This window comes from Malaclemys terrapin, chromosome 5 (assembly GCF_027887155.1).
Source record: "Malaclemys terrapin pileata isolate rMalTer1 chromosome 5, rMalTer1.hap1, whole genome shotgun sequence".
Classification (NCBI taxonomy): domain Eukaryota; kingdom Metazoa; phylum Chordata; order Testudines; family Emydidae; genus Malaclemys; species Malaclemys terrapin.
In genome coordinates, this window is record NC_071509.1 from 57681102 (window position 1) to 57702983 (window position 21882).

A 21882-nucleotide genomic window follows, 5' to 3' on the forward strand; every position below is an offset into this window, starting at 1 on the left:
GTAAAAGCTGCAGGATTGGGCCCACAGTGTATATGTGAGGTGTCACAAGAAACCAGATGTAGTGTCTGAATTAGAACCCTGCATGGGATTAGTGTAGAACCCTGTAGCAGGACCGGGATCCCCCAGGTCTCATAGGAGCTGCTGCCAAAATAGCAGGAGTGGGATTAAAAATAGTCCCACGTGGGACTCTAATATGGATTGCTGATTGTCAGTGTGTGCATTCCATGGTATGAGGGCCCAGACTTGAATTTCTGCTAAAGTCAGTCTGAGTTTTGGTTGCTGAGCATCTCATTGGAAGGACTCATCATTATGCAGAACTGAGCCTATTCAGTATGTGCCACAAAAATGAGATATTAATGACATTTAAATAGGATGGTTTATTGGTAATGTTGATTAATACATTTGGAAATGTGAGAGTTTAGAAAACATTGGCTGGTGCTGCCATTCTCTTCTCTTTGAGGGATCTCTAATGCAGTAAGATGTTTACTATTTTAGTTTGGAGACTGCCTTCCAGCTTGCACAACTTGAAATTTTACTAAGTGGCTTTGAATCATTGTAGTTAAGAACTGTCCATTATTACTGTTCAGAATAAAAAATTTAATTTTAAGCCAACATGGATATAAATCTTGGAAACCAATAATATTTTAAAAGCTTCCAGGAGGTCTGGCACATTTAAAACTGCAGTGAACTAATGCCCTGCTATTTTATTGAGCTTCGAAATAATATGACCTTTTAAAATTTTACTTGTGTTTTTTCTATCAAGAGCCTTAAAACTAAAATGTGGAAGTAACTGTGTATTTAATTATCCTGGTCTGTAGCTCCTAAGCATGGGATCATCCTAGAAGATTATATCAGATCTCTAACGACTTTATTAATCTAGACATGAAAAAGGTTCTTGGTGGTAATGCGTGAATCTATTTATGCAACACTAGCCAATGATACTTCTTTGGTATCAGAATGATCTAAAATTACAAACTGAGTCATAACTTTTCCCTGGGCATGGCAATGGTTGCAGTCATGTTACAGCTGTTAGTATGAGTTTGTCATATAATATAATTCCAAGAAAAACATGGAGGGCAAATTACGCTGGAATAACATGGTGTAATGGTTGGTAATTGAGATCAGACTCTGCCCAAGTAAATTCCCAATTTTATTTCTTATCTTTTACTGTATTCTGCTTCTATATTTCTTAGTCTTCTGGAAAAATGCTGCCCCTAATGGTAAAAGCGTTCAGTGTAATACACGTGTATATATACCATAGTGTATGTACTCTAATACTTTTGTTCTCTAGTCTTTGTAGATGTCAATAATCCCAAACCAAGAAGGTAATAAAACAAGAGGTCATAGTTCTGCTGACTTCCAGTGCAAGACAACTTGCTTTTCACAAAGTGCTGCTGGCAAAGAAGATTTTGGTTATTGACTTACAAGTGTAGGCCCCGATCATGCAAACACTTATGCACATGCTCAACTTCACACACGCTGAGTGGTATGTGAAGTTAAGCACATGCATAAGATTTTGCAGGGTCAGCTCTTTAGATGTTTAAACCTTTACAGATTTATCAAGGCAGCCCCTTACGGCCGTTCTGAGAGATTATACCTAGCAGATCAGTCAACGGCAATAGCTGTGAGGCTGCAGCTCTGTGTTCATATTTAGGAAGGTTTAACCTCCCTCCCTTCCCCCCAGTCCCCTAATCACGGTGTCCCTTGGATTACTCCTGTGTTTCATTTCCAGTCTATGCAAGAGTCTCCTTTCACAAGTAAATCAGGATGCAATGTTTTTTTTTTCTACTTTAAATTATTTGCTGACCATAAATTTCTAGACTCACGCACTAAAAATTCTTCAAGAGCCTCAAACTCTTCTACATTGACAACATGTCAAAACTTCTGAAAGAAGCCTTCCCCACAAAAAATAAAATAGAAGAGCTTTCACTGCTTCATCCAGCCCCTCTGGAAAAACCTGAGTAAACAGGCTTGGTAACATACTCTCAAACTTACAAACTCAGCTATCTCCGATCAAGGGGTGAAGCAAATTTCAAATGGGAGGTCCCTCCAGCAAGAATGTCCTCCTGTCTGGCCGTGGGGTATACAAACCTAAGAACCATTGCCTGAAGCAGCTGATGATTCCAAGTGGAATATGGTTGCTAGGGAGGAGAGAGGTAGCCTCGAAGGGCAAGACCCAATCCACAAAGCACTTTGTAGGTCAAAACCAATGCCATGCATTATAACTGGAATTTACTGTGCAAACTGATTAGTAGAGTGCATTACAGAAAGTTAGTCGGAAGGTGTCAAAGACACAGGTAAGGTGGGGATGTCCAGATCTGAAAAGAATAGTGGTAACCTATTAGCACTAGACAAAGATAGCTGTAGTATAAAAAATATGTTTTCTATCTGAAAATTCAGATGCAGCCGGGTATGCAACAGGACCTTTAAACTGCAAATCTCGTTAACAAAAGGTGGCTGTACCTTCCTCAAAGGAGCAGAAAAGGTGGTAGAACCGAGTTCCATGATTGTCCAAGTGGGACAGCGCTCAAAGCAGAACAGCAGTCATCTAATTCACATAATCATACTCCTCTCTGGATCAGTTCTTAGAAAAGCAAAGTGAACCACATGATCGATCATATCAAAGGCAGCTGATAAATTTGAAAGAACCAGGGTGAAATCATGACCCCACTGAAATCAATGGGAGTTTTGCCATTGAGTTCAGTGGGGCCAGAATTTCACCCTCTTATCTTTATTGCTTTAAGGATATTCTATAACCCACAAGACCAGCAATAGATTGTGTTGTACCCAATCCTGGAACCAAACGGAAAGGGTCAGAGAGCTCTGAGGACTCCAGTTAGTACCAAAACTAACTTGCCATAATCTCCTTTCTATCACGGATGCTAGGTCAAAAGCAAATCCTATTTGTCCTAATGAATTCTCCCGGAGATAGCTTGGAAATCTTAGCCAGGTGAGAGAAGCAAGCTCCTGAGATGCATCCAAGAAGCATGTGTGTATTCTGGAAGCCATGATCAGTGTTTGCAAGGCAGAGATCTCCCTAATGACTCTGGCCACATTGCTTTCTATTCTTATTCATAAAGGGAAGATTTGGAGACCTCCTATGTTTAGAAGAGGTAATCCTAGAAGACTAGTGTCTCAGATTTTGTAAGTGGTGCTGAAGATCAAGTATCAGGGTAGCTCCAACTACCTAGGAGGATGAATAACTATACTTCCCTTTTCCTCCTTACGATGAGATACACTAATGTGGTTTTGCAAACTCTATTCCCCTCACTGTCCACATGAACTGGGTATTTTCCATTGCGGCTTGCACTAATGTAGCATTTTTAAGCATTGCTTTTGAAATGTATTTTGTACTGCTTGAAAGCAAATATATGCTAGAAAAATGTTTTGTTTGGCTAAGTTTCTACATTCCTTGTAGGGTAAGTCATCATAATCATGTATAAAGAGATAATTGCCTTGCCTTGTCAGGATGACAACAATGACAAAGAAAAGAGATTTTTTTGATGGTATGGAGTTGACAAGCTGGCGGGGGTGCCAGAAACTGTAGTGGATAAGGGTAAGGGTCAGAGTTCTAGAAGGAAAGCATGGTCCCTTCTACAAATTGACCTAAAATATTTGTTACTGCTTTGGAAAAGTGTCAACAATCCTAGTAGGAGGAAACACCACATTTTCAAAATACTTATTTTGTCTAAATCCTGACACCAGTGAAATCCCTAGGAGTTTCAATATGATCGGAAGTAATATTATGAAGTGTTATTTTTCTCTTGGAATATTACAACTAAAATTGTCTAGGTAGTATTTTAAAAACTCCCTGAAAATAATACAGTATAAATTATTGGTTCTTTTCATGAGTTAGGACAAAACTAAAAAAACACTATTAGTTCAGTGTGCAGTATCTGAATCATAGAAGATTAGGGTTGGAAGAGACCTCAGGAGGTCATCTAGTCCAGGGGTAGGCAACCTATAGCACGCGTGCTGAAGGCGGTACGCGAGCTGGTTTTCAGTGGCACTCACCCTGCCCGGGTCCTGGCCACTGGTCCGGGGGGCTCTGCATTTTAATTGAATTTTAAATGAAGCTTAAACATTTTTAAAACCTTATTTACTTTACATACAACAATAGTTTAGTTATATATTATAGACGTATAGAAAGAGACCTTCTAAAAAGGTTAAAATGTATTACTGGCACACGAAACCTTAAATCAGAATGAATAAATGAAGACTCTGCACACTACTTCTGAAAGGTTGCCGACCCCTGATCTAGTCCAACCCCCTGCTCAAAGCAGGACCAATCCCAAATATATCATCCCAGCCAGGGCTTTGTCAAACCGGGCCTTAAAAACCGCTAAGGATGGAGATTCCACCAACTCCCTAGGTAACCCATTCCAGTGTTTCTCCACCCTCCTAGAGAAATAATTTTTCCTAATATCCAACCTAGACTTCCCCCACTGCAACTTGAGACTGTTGCTGCTTGTTCTGTCATCTGCCACCACTGAGAACAGCTGACCGTCCTCTTTGGAACCCCCCTTCAGGTAGTTGAAGGCTGCTATCAAACCCCTCCTCACTCTTCTCTTCTGCAGACTAAACAAGCCCCGTTCCCTCAGCCTCTCCTCCTGTGCCCCAGCCCCCTAATCATTTTTGTTGCCATCTGCTGGACTCTCTCCAATTTGTCCACATCCTTTCTGTAGTGTGGGGTCCAAAACTGGACGCAATACTCCAGATGTGGCCTCACCAGTGCTGAATAGAGGGAAGTAATCACTTCCCTCGATCTGCTGGTAGTGCTCCTACTAATGCAGCCCAATATGCTGTTAGCCTTCTTGGCAACAAGGGCACACAGCTGAGTCATATCCAGCTTCTTGTCCACTGTAATCCCCAGGTTCTGTTCTGCAGAACTGCTGCTTAGCCAGTCAGTCCCTAGCCTATAGCAGTGCATGGGATTCTTCCTTCCTAAGTGCAGGACTCTGCACTTGTCCTTGTTGAACCTCAACAGATTTCTTTTGGCCCAATCCTCCAATTTGTCTAGGTCACTCTGGACCCTATCCGTACCCTCCAGCGTATCTACCTCTCCCCCCAGTTTAGTGTCATACATGAACTTGCTGAGGGTTCAATCCATCCCATCATCCAGATTATGAATATTTATATGATACTTGTATGGAGACTTGTACACTTCCATAATTGTGTTTCCATAATGAAATGTAATTATTATACAAGACTATGGTGTGTACCAAAACTCAGAGAATTTGAACTGTCTTCCTGTTATTATTTTTGTTGTTCTGTGCCTAAGATGAAAAAAAGACCGTGCTCTAAAATCATTACAGAAATTTTACACAACTACACTCACAATTTATTATGAAAATTAACACAAACAAAACTGTGTTGTTGTTTTTTAAATCCTCCTTTCAGTTAAAGGAAGTGCTATTGTATATGTGGGCTGAGGAAGAAAGCTTAAATAAATTGTTTGAAAACAATATCTAGTTTACTAGATATGTTTAACAGTTTAATATAAGCAATGTACTGATGTGCTGTTAGCACTGACCCCCCCCCCACTTGGTAAGGCAACTCCCATCTTTTCATGTGCAGTGTATTTATACCTGCCTACTGTATTTTCCACTCCATGCATCTGATGAAGTGGGTTTTATCACACGAAAGCTTATGCCCAAATAAATCTGTTAGTCTCTAAGGTGCTACAAGGACTCCTCACTGTTTTTGCTAATTTAGGCTGAATTTGCCATAAATAGTTGGGGCTGTGCACATGTGACTCTTGCTGAGCTAACTTTAAAATGCAGTAGTTCTACTGAGTGCATTCTGAATGCTTAAACAGGTTTTTTTAGTTAGATCACTAACATCCCAATCTTGCATTGTTCTCCATATAGGCAGACACAGAGCATGGATGAAGTCACATGGGGCTCTGCACAGGTGCAGGGGTCTGACAGCAAAACACAGCACAGGATTGCTACTTAAATCAAATGCATTTACATTCATGTCTACCAACAAGGTGCCATGAACATAGCTATAAAATTCGAAAGGAAATACTCTTTTCTGCAGTAATATCAGGACCGTCAGTAGTCTTTTAATGTCAGACAGCTTACATCTTTCCTGGGTGGTGAATGTTTAAAGTAAAGAAAAACAGGAGGGCACTGTACTGGGAAAAGGAAAAGTTGTTAGCTTGCAGCAGGAGTAGGGGTAGGTTCTTCAAGAGTAATTCCTGCCTCTCTCCTCCCAAGAATTCTTTTCCACTTAAGAGTTTGCACTCCTGACATAATTGTATCGCCCTGCTGCTGGCCCCTCTCTCAAGCCGGGTACTAGCAGGGGAGGAGACATCAGTCCAGGAGCATGGAAGAGCTGAGAGCATGGAACAGCTAGGGTTGCCAGTTTTGCTTGAACATATTCCTGGAGCGGAGGTTTCATCACATGACAATCTTTAATTAAAGATTAATCTTTAGTTCCTGGACACTCCAGGACAATCCTGGAGGATTGGCAACCGTAGGGATAGCTAGGGAAACAGGAGGGGAGTCCCATGCACTTCAGGGGAGAGAGAATAGTAAATGGGAGGAAGGCAGAGCTCAAGTTGGCAAGGATGGAGTAGGGGTGGTAGGGGTGAAGCGTAAAGAATTAATATCTACAGAGGTTTAAAGAGGTTCTTGTTTTCTTTTCAGAATAAGAATCCTTTACCCCTTTTTCACTTTTATAAAGGAATATCCTGTGTTGATATGGGAAATGGTGTCTTGAGCCCCAGGCCTGTAATATTGTTCTACATAAGTGGACAACATGTCTGCAAGCTGTTGCCGTGGTTCCAGGATTGGGCTTACTTAAAATGGCTAAGGCCAGGTTGTTTCTGGCCCTTGTGTGTAGGAACAGAAAGTACGGCTTGAGGGGCTTTTCATATCCCCATCTTACATAACTGCAGACCCTGCATATAGGGAGCAGAGGGACTGGTCCCACTTAGGGATGCAAACTATCCCCACAAACGTGGGAAGAGGAGGAGTATGGCCCTGTCTCCTTCTCCACACAGGCCTCAAGAGCAGGCTAGTTGAAGCATCAGGAAGGTCCTGGAAGGACTGTGCCTCCCAGAGTGCACTCTGAGATTGTGTACACCCCGAAGTGGAGATACACAATCTAGAGCGCTCTTCATTATGAGAAGTGTAGTGACACGATGCACTAAAAAAACAGTGTAAACAGTTGAATAAAAATGTTACTGCATTTGGGGTTTGGTGTGTAGGGGTTGTATTGTTCATTATTTTTTTGTCTGTCATTAGAAGCAATAAAACTACTGCTATACTTTTTGATTTAGTTCATTCTGGAGGATAATTTTTAACAAACTGAGGCTTGCTTATTGGTTATGTCACAGGAATATTTGGACTGTTATTCTAATTACAGTCCTTAGCTCTTTCATATTTCAAACCATATGTAGGAGAATGTGCTGTACTGCATGTCTCTATCACAATTCAGCAGAACTGGGGTATACTCTCTAGCTACACTCCTTATTTTATTACAACACTGTTTTCAAAGGGGTGATTTCAGTTTTTTTAAATAATTACTTCAACTAATGCAGAAACATTTTAAACATTTCAGCATTGGATTGTGTGGGTTTGAAGACTGGGTTTGTGAGTGCTTTATAATAGTACTATAATGCTGGATCTTCCTTTTATATGGACTGCAAATATGAAATCTGAAGATATTTCCCTTCCCCAGTAGGTGCTTTTTTTTTTTTTTTTTTATAATGCAAACATCTTTAGAGTAATGCAAGTCCCTATCTATGAGTGATGGACAAAGATGCCCATCCAGACCTTAACACCAATTGCGTGCATGTATGTGTGTATTTAAATATGAAAAAAGAAGCTAAAAAAGATTTCATTTTGTGGCTATAATGAATATGATTTAAATTGAACAGCAGTAACACAGTTTACCCGCCCCCCCCTCCACCCCCCGCTGGGTAAATAGCCCAGTCAGCTTCCTATCATCCAATCACCTGTGGTTACTGTGCCTCCACCCCCAGGAGCCAGCAGCTCTCACCTAACCCACAGTTTTAAAGCAGATAGTTTGGTAAAATCATATAGAACTGTTGCTGCTCACATTTAACGATACAGAACTGCAGGACTCATTTATAAGAAAGGCAGAAGCTTGTCCAACAAAAAGTTGCATTGAACCAGAAGGTTAGTAATAAAGTTTCATGCTAAGAAACTCTTTTTTTTTTAAAAAAAAGTCAGTTTCAGTACACATGAAGATTTTTAATATCCTGAAAAGATTATGGATATCACATATATTAAAACAAATTACTAAAATTTTATATGCTTTTGAAAAGCAAGACCCATGATGAATATATCATACTTTAAAATATTAACCTTATTAATGCTTCTCTAACTAGATGCCATACTGATCTCCTTTCAAATGTGTTAATCAAATAGAGATGGTTTCCACATTAACCTAAACAAAGACCATTTCTGTTTGAAGGAGGCTAAGTATTTAGACATCTGTTCTGTTGTCTTGCTTTTCTTAAATATCATTACATTGTTTTTTCTTTTTTTTTAAATATTAAAACTTCTATGAAGTTCTTATTCATAGTATCAGCATTTATAATGCACAAAATCAAAAGTACAGTTCATATAAAAACATGCATTGATATGTTAGTCTCATGTATGTACATTTTGCAACTTTCAAATCTTTGTTCTCTTAATTTCATAGAGGATGAAGAAAACCAAAGTTAAACAGCCTCATGCCAGGAAAGACAAATCAATGCTAAAATTGAATTAGGCCAAATTAACTGAAGATGGTAGTAAGTTATAAGGAGAGCTGGTATTGTTGGAGAACATATTGGTACAATTTGTTTCAGGTTTTTTGAAGGAAATAGAGGCTGAGGAAGGATTACATTTTTATCTGGAGAAGGTTTCCATATTTCTTTCCATTTTGAATATTCTAGGGGCATTGGGGTCTGTAAAACAACATGTTTGATAGATATGAACACTACTTTCTTTTTAAAAAGTGGCCTATCAGATGCAGTACTGTAAAATAATATGAAGTCAGCAAAATATGCGTTAACAATAAAGGTACCAAAAAAAAGTCTTGAAAATAGCTTTCCCCTGGAATATTTAAGCATATATGTTAACAATAAAATCACATTTTGGATTGCATATAATGTTTGCTTTGTACAGTACATACTTTTGTCATTTATATTATAGTTTAAAAAAATGCAAAACTCAGGATGAAATATTTCAAGAGCCTACAACAAGACAGTAATTAAATTGAAAGGTGTGTCTTCTACCACTCCCAGAGTGGGGAGTGATTTGTAATTTTTATGTTATGTATTTAAAGCAAAATTTTATTTCTCAGAGTGAAGGCAGAGATTACAATGTAAAAGGTAGATTGAATTGTTTTTGTAGACATACAGACTCTGTCCATATACACGTATTGATTTTTTTTCAGTTATTTATGAAGTTTTGCAACAAAATTAAGACCAAGTCCTGAAACACTTTACATGTCTGTGGAAGGGTCAAACCTATTTAAGAGCTGTATGGAGACTTTGTGGAAGGGGACTCTGTATCCCATGAGTACTGTGACAGTTTAGGAGTCTGCCTTGGTACAAGTTATGAATTTTTTGATATTATGAACTCTGTGTACTCTCTATATATCAAATTACAAACTCCAGTTTGTATTCTGAGCACCATTTTGATTATAAGCTTGTTCTGTAGCCTCCATATTGAGCTGAAGCACACAGGAGGTGTCAGGAGAAAATCTTGCACCTAGCAGAGGACTAATAATGGATGGTTGTTAAACCTTAATGATCACTCATTCAGATGGAAGGGCCCTTGGACAAAGAGCAGGCTGTCACCCAGGGTAAACTAGTTTTTCAAGCCTGGACTCCACATGGATGACAACCAAGTAACAAAGCACCTGGTGGGCCACAATGATCACCTGATGGGGTTTGAGGCTGACCAGAGAGGTCATCTGATGGGGAGGGATTGGAAGCCTATAAAAGAAAGGGTCTTTCAACAGCCATTTTAGAAAAGACACCAGAAACATGCTCCCTCAGTGCTATCAGCAAAGCAACTATGCAGCCACCCACTCCTACCCCCAGGACCCTAGAAGATAATGCCTGGAAAGAAATGTGCATGACAGTCAGCAGCAAAGCATTTAAGAAGCTGTTTACCTCTTACAGCATATCCTTAGGCATACTTCAGACCAGTTATCCAAAAGGATAAAGACCGTCAGGTTGCAGTGTTTGAGGGTTTTTTTTCTTCTGATTCCTTTCTGATAGAAATCAATTGGAAAAGGAATCGGTGGGCCTCCTCCTAACCGCTCCTACATCACTAGGAAGAAGAGTGTTCTGGGATACATCCTGGTCTCATTCTCTCCCCTTCATGGCAGCTCTCCTCCCAGGGCTTCAATAATCTCCTTTGGTCCCTGCCTGAAGAAAGAGGGTAGGGAAAACAGGTTCCACAAAGGGCTGCTTATGGGAGCAGGGGTTGCTTTTTTGGGGGCTTAGAGCTCCCTAGTGTACTCTTCCACATCAAACCACCCATTCTCAAAATGGGTCAACCCAGTGTGGTGCTGGATAGGAGTGAATGATTGACTGATGTGCCCCTTACACCTGCCGGAGGCTTGGGATTTGGCTTTTACAGTATAACTCAATTGCATTTATGTGGCAAACATCTCTCTGTTGGAAAAATTCTTAAGTCACCCACAATCAGCTTGTCAAAATGCTGCCTCCAACTGTGATCTTATCCGCTCTTATATGCTAAGCAAGGGAAGGCTTAAGTAAGAATTTAGATGGGAGATACCCTTCAGCCAGGGTGCTGCAGAAGGTTGTATTAGTGATTCAGTAAGTGATAGTACTGAACAGGGTGGATTTGATTTAAATAAATCACTAGTCAGGAAGACTTGATTTAATCACTGATTTCTAATTAAAAGTGCATTCTTGTTCATTGTTATCTTAATACATATTCTTCACAACTCAGATGTAGATTTCATTTTTAGACGGTACACACTATATATTTTTTAAGTGATTTATTTTGAAAACGTTTCAGATTAGTTTTACAGCTGTATCAGAAAATGAATGATTGGTTATTTCATTTACCAAAGGTAATTGAAGCAGATATTTATGAAGTCATTGGGAGGTGAACTATCTCCATTTCAACAGGTTAATCATTAATATTTGGAGTATTTTCTTGCCATGCTGTATTAGGAGGAGAACATCACCAGACAGACATTTAAATTGTTTTATTTAACTAAAACAACAACGTTATATATTCTGGATATTTTTCTTCAACAGTAAACATAATATTTTAGCAAAACAAGCATATGAATTTTTGAATTTAGTTAAACATTCAAGTTTTTTAAAATCAGGTTTGTTTTTGTTAAAATTGTTTTTAACTGAAATAGTTAAAGGAAATATTTAAAAAAAAACAAACAAATTAAATCAATTTGTGTCAGCCAGGTCAACATGAGAAACTTAAAATATTGGCTTCTGCAGCTAACTCAGTTAGGGTGACCAGATGTCCTGATGTTATAGGGACAGACCCGATTTTTGGGGTCTTTTTCTTATATAGACTCCTATTACTCCCCACCCCCGTACTGATTTTTCACATTTGCTGTCTGGTCACCCTAAACCTTCATTTTCCTGTTTGTTCATAATCTGGAAAAGACAAACAAACTTTCCTGCTTTTTCAGGTCCCAACCGACTTCTCAATTTGGAATGAATTAGTCCAAAGGAAGAAAATACTCTTTCTACATCAGCAGAAGAAGTTACTGCTGTTAAAAGTGAGATTATCACTTCAACAGTCTCTGAATCCAAGTGCTTAAGTGACTTCCACCAGTTCACTGGTGTGACTTTCTTTAAAACATCATCAGCAAACATATATTTCTTGAATGGTTCTTATTCCCAAACTGGGTCTCTTTTACAGCCTGCTGCCATTATAGGTTTTCCCTTCTAGTCAGAGAATGGTATGATTAGGGTTACCATATCTCATAAATAAAAAAAGAGGACCCTCCACGGGCCCTGGCCCCGCCCATTTCCCCACCCCTAGCCCATTTCCCCACCCCAACTCCGCCCCTTCCCCACCCTAACCCACCCCCTCCTCGCTCCCACTCCCAGCCAGGGGGAAAGGGCTGCCCCAGCACTACCGGCTTCAGGGTTTGCCGGGAAGCCCCCAGACCCTGCGCCTCCAGCTGGCCCTTCCCCAGCGCAGCTGGAGCCCGGGAGGGGAAGCGCCCAGCCGGGGGCGCAGGGTCTGGAGGCTTCCCGGCAAACCGTGAAGCCGGTAGCGCTCGGGCGTTGGGCAGCCCCTATGTCTCCGGACCCTGCGCCCCAAGCCGGACACTTCCCCTCCCGGGCTCCGGAGGGTCTGGAGGCACAGGGCTGCCCGAAGCCGGTAGCGCTCGGGCAGCCCGGCTCTTAGACAGAGCCGAAGAGTCGGGGAGGAGCAGAGCCGCCATTTTCCCGGACATGTTCGGCTTTTTGGCAATTCCCCCCGGACGGGGGTTTGACTGCCGAAAAGCCGGACGTGTCCGGGAAAAAGAGGACGTATGGTAACCCTAGGTATGATGGATCTCAAATCAATGAAGGCTACACTCAAAAGACCTCAAAACTTCTTGAATATGCTGCTCAAACAGTTTCACTTTTGTTTCTACTGCCTGTCCTTCCCTTCTCACATTTATCTCCAGACTTTTTCTCCTTGTCCAGATCTATTCTGCCCCCAACAATCTTCTATTCATTGAACTTTTTGAAACTTTGCACTTTTAGAGAGAGGTAAGGGATTGACTCAGTGTACACAAATTTGCAGAGGGACAGAGGTGTTATTTCTCACCTCTATATATTATTTACTTATTTTAAAACACTTATTTTGCTGTTAACAAACATGTTATCTCTGGAGACCCAAATCCACAGTTTGAGAACTGCAAAACTAGGCATCTCTGATGGTATCTTCTAGACTGAGTCCCATTGGGTAGATAGAAAGAGTAACCTAAATAAACTATACAGAAGCCCCTGGAACTCCATAAAATTGGGTCCCTAATCCACGAACTATTGGAATTCATTTACAAAACTTTTCTTAAACATTACATGAATATATTGTCTCATACTATACAATTAGAATTTATAATCCCTATTCCATGATGAGATATCTGTGAGCTATAATGTATCTTAATTAAAACTATCTTTAGATAGAATTTTTTTATAAAATGCTTTTTGAGGAAAAAAACTATTTTTATTTTTTTTAAAAAAACATTGATTTTTATCCATCTTGGTACTGAATCAGTGCCTCAGTATGTTTTTTAAACTGGGCTGTTTGGAGGTGCTATATTAAGGCATATCTGTAGGAACAGTTAGTCCGCGGCAAGCTGTGGTGTAAATCTGTGTTCTGTTAGCCAGCTGCACGCTAACAGTCTGTGTCGACCTTGCTGCTATTCACTAAAAGTCCCATAATGTGCTTTGATCTACTCCACTTTGAAATGAGAATAGATCAAACTAAGTACACTACAGGACTTTTAATGCACAGCAGCAGTATTCCATAGCACTTTTTAGTCTATTTCCATTTCACAGCAAGGAAGATCAGAGCACACCACAGAACTTTTAGTGTGCACCAGGCTATGTGTGGTAGATTGACACCCCAGCTTGCTGCACACAAACAGTTCATATAGACAAGCCCTTCTGGATAACACTTAAAACCAAGCTTCTGACTACTTGTGACGAATGGTCACTAAAGATTCTTTGGCACTTTAGTCGTGATTGGGGGTGTTAGTTTCAATGTGAAGGCCAAACTTCAACTTGAGCAAGTGTATTCTCCCTACTATGCTTTGCCTAAAGTCATATGCATTTTTTCTTCACTTCTATCCTATACTTTTGTTGCTATATGCTGTTAAACAGCGTTTGTTTGCTGTCCCACATATAACTGCCTTTCAATGGTCGATGCAATAATGGACATATATACTGTAATTAGTTTGCAAAGCAATTTATGTTCATTTGAGTTGCAATGTTTTTTACAAATGTACATTTCTTCATTGAGTATATGTTAGTGTGGATCCCATCATGGGCTCACATTCATCTCATGCACAAGATTGGATTTTTTTGGAATAGCAGTGTCTGGAGATGTCCTCGGTACCAAAGAGGCAGCCAGTACCAGTCCCATTCCATCCCTTGGCACTGCCCTTCAAGGAGGAGATATATTCCTTCTTCTGAATACCGGTGTATTCCTTCTCAATGGTATTGCACAAAGATCGCTTCACCCAGGAGGGAGAGTGATCTTTGGAAGTTGGTAGCTGATCCCCCTATATTACATTCCAGAGGGACAAGGAAGTGCTGCAACCTCACCTGACATTCATTCCTAAGGGCGTCTCAGAATTTCATCTAAACCAGTCGACCAACCTGCCAGTTTTCTTCCTGAAGCCACAGTTGGCACAGGAAGTAAAGAAATTACACACACTACATATGCCCAGGATGCTGCTTTATTACATTGACAAAAACTGTCACCCCATCTGTTTATAGCCACATCCGGGCATTCTAAAGGTCAAGCCTTCTCCTTGCAGAGGATACCAAAATTGATATCACGATGTCTCTTGCCGAGTTACCAGTTGGTTGCTGAGTCTTGATGCTTGAACTCTGCTGTAACTTTCCTGTTCGACAACATCCTCTGCCTCCTTCAGAAATGTGCCAATTTCTGAGAGCTGCCAGGCAGCAACATGGAGTAATCTACTGACTTTGAATTTTGAGGGAATGGAGGGAGGCTTGGGGCTGCTCCACCTTTAATGCCCAGGCATAGGAGCATGAGGAGGAACAGGGCATGTGCATGGCACCAACGGACATTGCTATTCAAAGCAATCCAATCTCGTGCATGCAAACCTGCAGTGTGATCCATACTGACCACAACATCTTGAAGAACCACAGTTACTGTATGATAAATACATATTTTTGTGTTTTTTTTAATCTTCATTAGATAATTACAAGGTTAAATTCTTTGGTCATATTCCAGAATTAATTACTTTTTGGGATGCTGTTGATAGGAAACAAACCTTCCAAAAATTAACATTAAACCGCTTTCACTAAAGAGAACTTTTAAAAGCAAATTCAAATCATGAATTGCTTTGGCTCCATCAAAATAGTTTTTATAAAAGATTGCTATTTGTAGCCATGAATCTGAAAATACAAAATCCTTAGGAATATTGGTGCTGCTCCTGCTCCTATTTATGTCATTGGTAAAGCAGTTTACAGGCTGTATGATATGGTGGTGGCTTTCCGCTTTGATTCTGTTGTAGGGAAGGTTGAGGGCAAACCATCAATAATAAAGTATAAGTTGTAAAAAGCAACAGAGGGTCCTGTGGCACCTTTGAGACTAACAGAAGTACTGGGAGCATAAGCTTTCGTGGGTAAGAACCTCACTTCTTCAGATGCAAGATACATTTTTCAAAGTATAAGTTATTTGCTCTGGTTTTACCTTATGTTAAGTTTTAAATATGATGGAAATTTTCTGAAAAGAGCGTGTGAGCTGAAAACAAAAGTGGGGTAAGGTTGCTACCTCTTCTATTTTGTTGAGAAATCACTAATTCTGTTTACTTTCATGGAACAGTGTACATGCATGAATGTGATCTTATCTTGTAAGGAGGGTATGTTGAATCACATTCAGACAGTTCATATTTCTTTAACAATCTTTCTCCTTGTCTTTAGATACCCAAACCCCTGTAGCATCTTTTGTGTGTCATCACAAAATATTTCTAAAGTGTTTTTATTAGCTTGCAGACTCTCATCTTTTAGAGTTTTTTTTTAAAGTTAATTAAAACTGTAATCACAATCAGTTGTCATATAGTATATTTTACATTTCCAGTCAGTCAGCTAAGTCAGAAAGTAAACTGAATCTAACAAAGCAATGAAAAGAGGAGGTAGGAAGACATTTCTGTATAAACTATTTATTGCTAATGATCCACAATTTTGTTTAAATGCAAAATGTATTATCCATCAGCAAAGTGGCTTTTGGAAGGTTAAATTGTGACGGTTTGTTTATATTATACCTTCTGTTTTTTAATGACCTATTTTATTTTTCTAGTTTTACATCCAAAATGATACCCTGTGGACCTGTTCTGTCATTTGTTCGGTGTTTGTTGCGAAGAAAAATTGTCACTGTGGACAGTCTTGAAGATTCCAAGTTATGCCGATGTTTATCCACTCTGGACCTTATAGCTCTGGGAGTGGGAAGCACTCTTGGTGCTGGTGTTTACGTACTTGCTGGAGAAGTTGCAAAAGCAGATTCTGGACCTAGTATTGTTATTTCTTTCCTCATTGCTGCCTTGGCATCTGTGATGGCAGGTCTTTGCTATGCTGAGTTTGGTGCTCGTGTTCCCAAGACTGGTTCTGCATATTTGTATACTTATGTAACTGTTGGTGAACTGTGGGCTTTTATCACTGGCTGGAATCTCATTTTATCATACGTTATAGGTAAGTTTGGGAGACCAGTGTAAAACTAATGGGGTGACTGGGAAAACTAGAAATAAAATGTAGGTTTGGGCTCTTTCTTTCTTTTTTCTTAACTGCTGCTACTTCAGACACACCCTGGTATCTGATAGTCAGGCTGGGTTATTTCCTTCTCATGCATCATCCCCTGTAATAAAGCTTCTTCAAGCCAAAATAGATACTTTGTGAGGCCTTTGCAAACCAGTTCTCTTCAACAGCTTAAACAAGTGTACCTAATTGGAAAATAGTGGCAAACAATTCTATTGATGATGCAAAAGAAAAAATAGAACCTAATTCAGTTTCTCATTGTTGTGTTGGCTCAGCAGGGCTAGTTGGAGTAAAAGCAGTAAGTATAAATGTTTCTGGATACAAACAGTTAGTAGATCTAGGGACGGTGCCATCAGTGTAGAACTACACTTGAAAACAAATCATGAAATGTAAGTATCAATTGATGTAACTCCATCAATGATGTAGTGTCCTGCAGACATACCAGCTTTGGGCTGATATCCTATCATATATAAAGCTAATTAGGACAGTGCTTGGATGGGAGAGATTCAGAGAGACACCCTAGTAAGTCAGGAAAAATGGAAGAAGTGATATTTTGTGACTCAAGTATCATGTTTCCTTCCAGTACTGTGATCCTGCAACTGAGGCTTTGCACAGGCACAGAGTACTACCAGGACAGAGTCAATTAAGTTAATGATGTTCTGTATGGGTACACATATCCGCATGTGCAGGTTCAATTGCAGGACCATGGCTTATATCACAATTCACCCAGTACATTCAAGTATTATATTAGGGGACACTCTGCTGATGGGGATGTTGCTTTTTGAGAGTGATATAAAAATGTGGTCTTGATTGCATGTGGTCCTGTAGCATTTTTTTCAAGAGTTGGGGATTAACCTTTGCATGCTGGCTAAATTCAAACTCTGGCAATTTCATTCTGCCTACTAAAACTTCTGTAATTACAGCTGGAAAAATTATTCTTCAACTCCTGTCCTAAACTGTTGTGTGGTATTACTGTGCATTGCTAAAGCCATACCATGTTTCACCTTGTAAGTGGCTGCACTCCAGCACAGAGGGAAGTTATTTTATATCAGTTGTAATTTTCAGAATGTTTGGGGATTAAATAAAAGTATAATATAATGAAATAATATAATGAAAAGTACTCTAAATGAAAAATTATTATTGATTATTATGCTATCAAAGTTAGCTGTTATAGAAGAGTTTACTTGAACTTTTCTAATGCAGTAAATTAGGATATTGTTATTGTAGTTTAATATATTATACTATAATTTTGTACGTATGAATTGCTATAATAAAATCTATGGAGAAAAAGACCACTTGTTTAACAATAATTGTATCTTCCTAAATACAAATAGCAAAATGTTATTTCTATAGTACTAACTGTTGTACCATCATTATGTTTGTGCAAAATCCTATTTTTTTGTATTTTGTATTTTATGAAGGTACATCCAGTGTAGCAAGAGCGTGGAGTGGCACCTTTGATGAACTCCTTGGAAAACAAATTGGTCAGTTTTTCAGAACCTACTTCAGAATGGATTTTTCTGGTCTAGCAGAGTATCCAGACTTCTTTGCAGTATTTTTGATATTGCTTCTGGCAGGTAAGAAGTAGAAAGCTCTACGTTAGGAATGTCATGGGGACTAATAATAGAGAATGTATTGGAGGCAGGGAACAGATTCTGCACCTATCTTTATACAAGCAATAAAAAAGGATGAATTATAGTTCTAATGTTTTGTCTTATCAAGATACTGTTTATATTTTAGCGAAATATAAATGCATACAGAACATTGATATAGTCGCTCTATAAATCAGAAGCAAATATTTACACACATTTTTTTAACTTCATCTAAGTCATGAGGTAATCAGCTATGAGAACTTTTGTGTAAAATCCATAATGTAGAAAGGACAATAAAAGAATAACTAGACAGCATCTGTATTTTTTTTTTTGGTTGTTCTAAAGGTGGATATTTGACTTAACTTTTCATTTAATCTTTTCCTCACGAGCTATTTCTTTTGTACAACTTAACTTTTTCCCACTTCCAGTCTTCAAAAGAATTATACAGGCTAGAATTTGTGTCCACTAATAGGCAACTCCAAGACACAAGCACAGTCCATCCATCCATCCAATGTGAACCTTCAGCACTTCAAGTCTGGAGAATGGATAGGTTGTTTCTGCATGCTGTTAGGTTACTACTTTCCAATACTCCTTGATACCAATGAGCATTGGTAAAATTAACTGGATTTTTGCTTTTGACAACAATAAATAATTTTATTTCTATTACATCTTTACTAATGCATCACTTTACAATAGGAAATCCCAGCCACTGGCACCAGACAACTAAACTATTAACCATAGTTTGTTTCCAGGGGGGTCTGGTTCTCTCAGAAATGAAAATAAACATGGCTAGTTTTTACATTCAGAGTGGCTGTTCTGCATGAGAAAAAGTCACTCCTGTTTTGATGATGCAGCATATGAAACAGCATGCATATTTAGGATGATAGTATTTGTAATTATTTATTTGCATCAAAAGTATGCTAGATACTTGATCGATAGATGACTCAGCCCATGCCCTGAAGAGTTAACAATCAAAATAGATACCTGACCCAACCGGTAAACTAAGGGCTTGTCTGCACCGGAAAGTTAGACTGGCATAAGCTAACGTGAATTTAAACCAATGTAGTTATATTGCTATAATCCCCTGTGAGGACACTTTTATTCTCCGATTAGAATAAGAGTGTATGCACCAGGTGGCATGACTGGTGAAACTTTCTCATGTAGACCAGGCCCAAAAAAATAAGAATAAGGTAGAGGGAAGAGAGGATAAAGGTTACAGTAATGTCAGATTTTGCTTATGTGGGTAGGCATGCATTTTTGATGCATTAATGTTCTCTGTCTTAATTATTATTTACTTTTAATAAAAGATGGCAGAAGATAAAATTTTCAAAAGTGCCTAAGTCCTATGTTCAACAGAGACTTCGGCACTTAAAAGTTTAGGTCTCACTGAGCTTTGTCTCCTAAATCAATTAAGTATTTTTGGAAATTTTACTCAGAAGCTTTTGAGGTTGTTAACAAAAATGAACAGCAGTGTATTTGCCTCTGCTGTAAGCAAGCAGCAAAAAATGAACCAGAGTCCTGAGGAAAGGATAGTTTTCAGTTTGGAAACTAATTGGGACTAATTTTCAAGCAGCAGTAGTTTTGAGTCTCGTAAATGTTTTTCCTTTGATTGTGAATTACTGACATTATCAGCAGTTATTGGAACTGCAGCATTATGGAGTCAGACTGCAATGGAGGTAATAGGATGACAATCATTGTCTGAATATCATCAAGTGTCATTTAGCCATTTATTGGCACATTTACTATTTATATCACCCGGCCCTAAGAAATTCCCCTTTTATTTGTATATAAATTTTATAGGAATAATTTTCATTGCAAATTAAAATAAAACTTGGTCATCAGGAAGAAAACAGGGGTTTGGTCTGACAATGAGGCTAAGGAAATAAATAAAGACGAGTATTTACAGAACAGTAAATCATAAGGTTATTTCTTCCCACTCAGCTACCAGTACCTCTCACTGCCAGTTGTGTACAGTGAATTTATATAGGTTTAACAAGCTAATAATCTATTTTTTTGATTATATGGATCTCTTTTTGTTTCAAATTAGTTGTTACAATTGCTACAGTCCCTTGAAAATTCTTTTCCAGTTGAATTTCTATTTGGGAATAGCCAAGCACTTCATTTAGACACTGAAGCCCACTTAACATACTCAAAATCCCCCTATCAGATTTCATTTTTTGAGCCATGTTATATTGGGTGATGGAATCGGTTCAAAAGACATGCATGCTGCTGCTGAGAAGAGAACTGCTAGAGAATGCTTAGGCAGTGCTCTGTGGCCACTAGCAAAAAAGCTACTTTTCCCTTCTGAGCAGACACTAGCCATCATGGTTGCGGGTCTACGCAGGGCCAGCTCCAGGCACCAGCTTGCCAAGGAGGTGCTTAGGGCGGCCACTCCGGAGAGGGGCGGCACGTCCAGCTATTTGGCGGCAATTCGGTGGACGGTCCCTCACTCCCGCTCGGAGCGAATGACCTCCCGCCAAATTGCCGCCGCAGATCACGATCGCGGCTGGTTTTTTTTTTTTTTTTTGCGCCACCTGGGGCGGCAAAATCCCTGGAGCGTGTCCTGGGTCTACAGAATGGAAATCAGGGAGTTGCATTTACAGTTCAGTTTTTACTCTCTTACTAAGACATTGCCAAAGGAGTATGGCCTGGAGGAAAGATTACAGTTTGGGTCCTGGAAGAGGAAGAAGAAGATGAAGAAGAAGGGGCAGGGGAAGAGGGAGGGGGGGGAAAAAGACAAGCATATAAAAAAAATCTAGCGAGAAGTCTGGAGTAATAATTCCAGACTTTTAACCCTGGTAAATAAAATATTGTCTGCCTTTTATTTGTCCAGAGTAACAGGAAAGAGCAAAATGACAGGTTTCAGAGTAGCAGCCGTGTTAGTCTGTATCCGCAAAAAGAACAGGAGTACTTGTGGCACCTTAGAGACTAACAAATTTATTAGAGCATAAGCTTTCGTGGACTACAGCCCACTTCTTCGGATGCATATAGAATGGAACATATGAGGAGATATATATACACACATACAGAGAGCATAAACAGGTGGGAGTTGTCTTACCAACTCTGAGAGGCCAATTAAGTAAGAGAAAAAAACTTTTGAAGTGATAATCAAGATAGCCCAGTACAGACAGTTTGATAAGAAGTGTGAGAATACTTACAAGGGGAAATAAATTCAATGTTTGTAATAGCTTAGCCATCCCCAGTCCTTATTCAATCCTGAGTTGATTGTGTCTAGTTTGCATACCTAAAGCAAATACTCACCAGCAACCACACATCATTGAACAAAACCACTGACCCAGGAACCTATCCTTGTAACAAACCCCGATGCCAACTCTGTCCACATATCTATTCAAGTGACATCATCATAGGACCTAATCACATCAGCCATACCATCAGGGGCTCGTTCACCTGCACATCTACCAATGTGATATATGCCATCATGTGGCAGCAATGCCCCTCTGCCATGTACATTGGCCAAACCGGACAGTCTCTCTGCAAAAGAATTAATGGACACAAATCTGACATCAGGAATCATAATACTCAAAAACCAGTGGGAGAACACTTTAACCTGTCTGGTCATTCAATGACAGACCTGCGGGTGGCTATATTACAACAGAAAAACTTCAAAAACAGACTCCAATGAGAGACTGCTGAGCTGGAATTGATATGCAAACTAGACACAATCAACTCAGGATCGAATAAGGATTGGGAATGGCTGAGCCATTACAAACATTGAATCTATCTCCCCAGTAAGTATTCTCACACTTCTTATCAAACTGTCTGTACTGGGCTATCTTGATTATCACTTCAAAA

The 21882-nt window shown here is 39.4% G+C and overlaps 1 protein-coding gene across 7 annotated transcripts in view; it reads left to right on the forward strand.

Moving 5' to 3' along the window:
• Window positions 1-21882, forward strand: part of SLC7A2 (solute carrier family 7 member 2) — a 125176-nt gene that overhangs the window by 69236 nt on the left and 34058 nt on the right. For 4 of the 7 annotated variants that reach the window (XM_054029438.1, XM_054029440.1, XM_054029437.1 and 1 more), the window contains exons 2-3: window positions 16026-16414; window positions 17899-18054. In XM_054029438.1, the coding sequence (XP_053885413.1) occupies window positions 16039-16414; window positions 17899-18054 (532 nt within the window). In that variant the 5' untranslated portion in view covers window positions 16026-16038. Of the gene's footprint in view, window positions 1-8039; window positions 8151-11675; window positions 11752-16025; window positions 16415-17898; window positions 18055-21882 lie in introns of those variants that run through there. The other 3 variants (XM_054029436.1, XM_054029442.1, XM_054029439.1) reach the window with 2 other exon arrangements.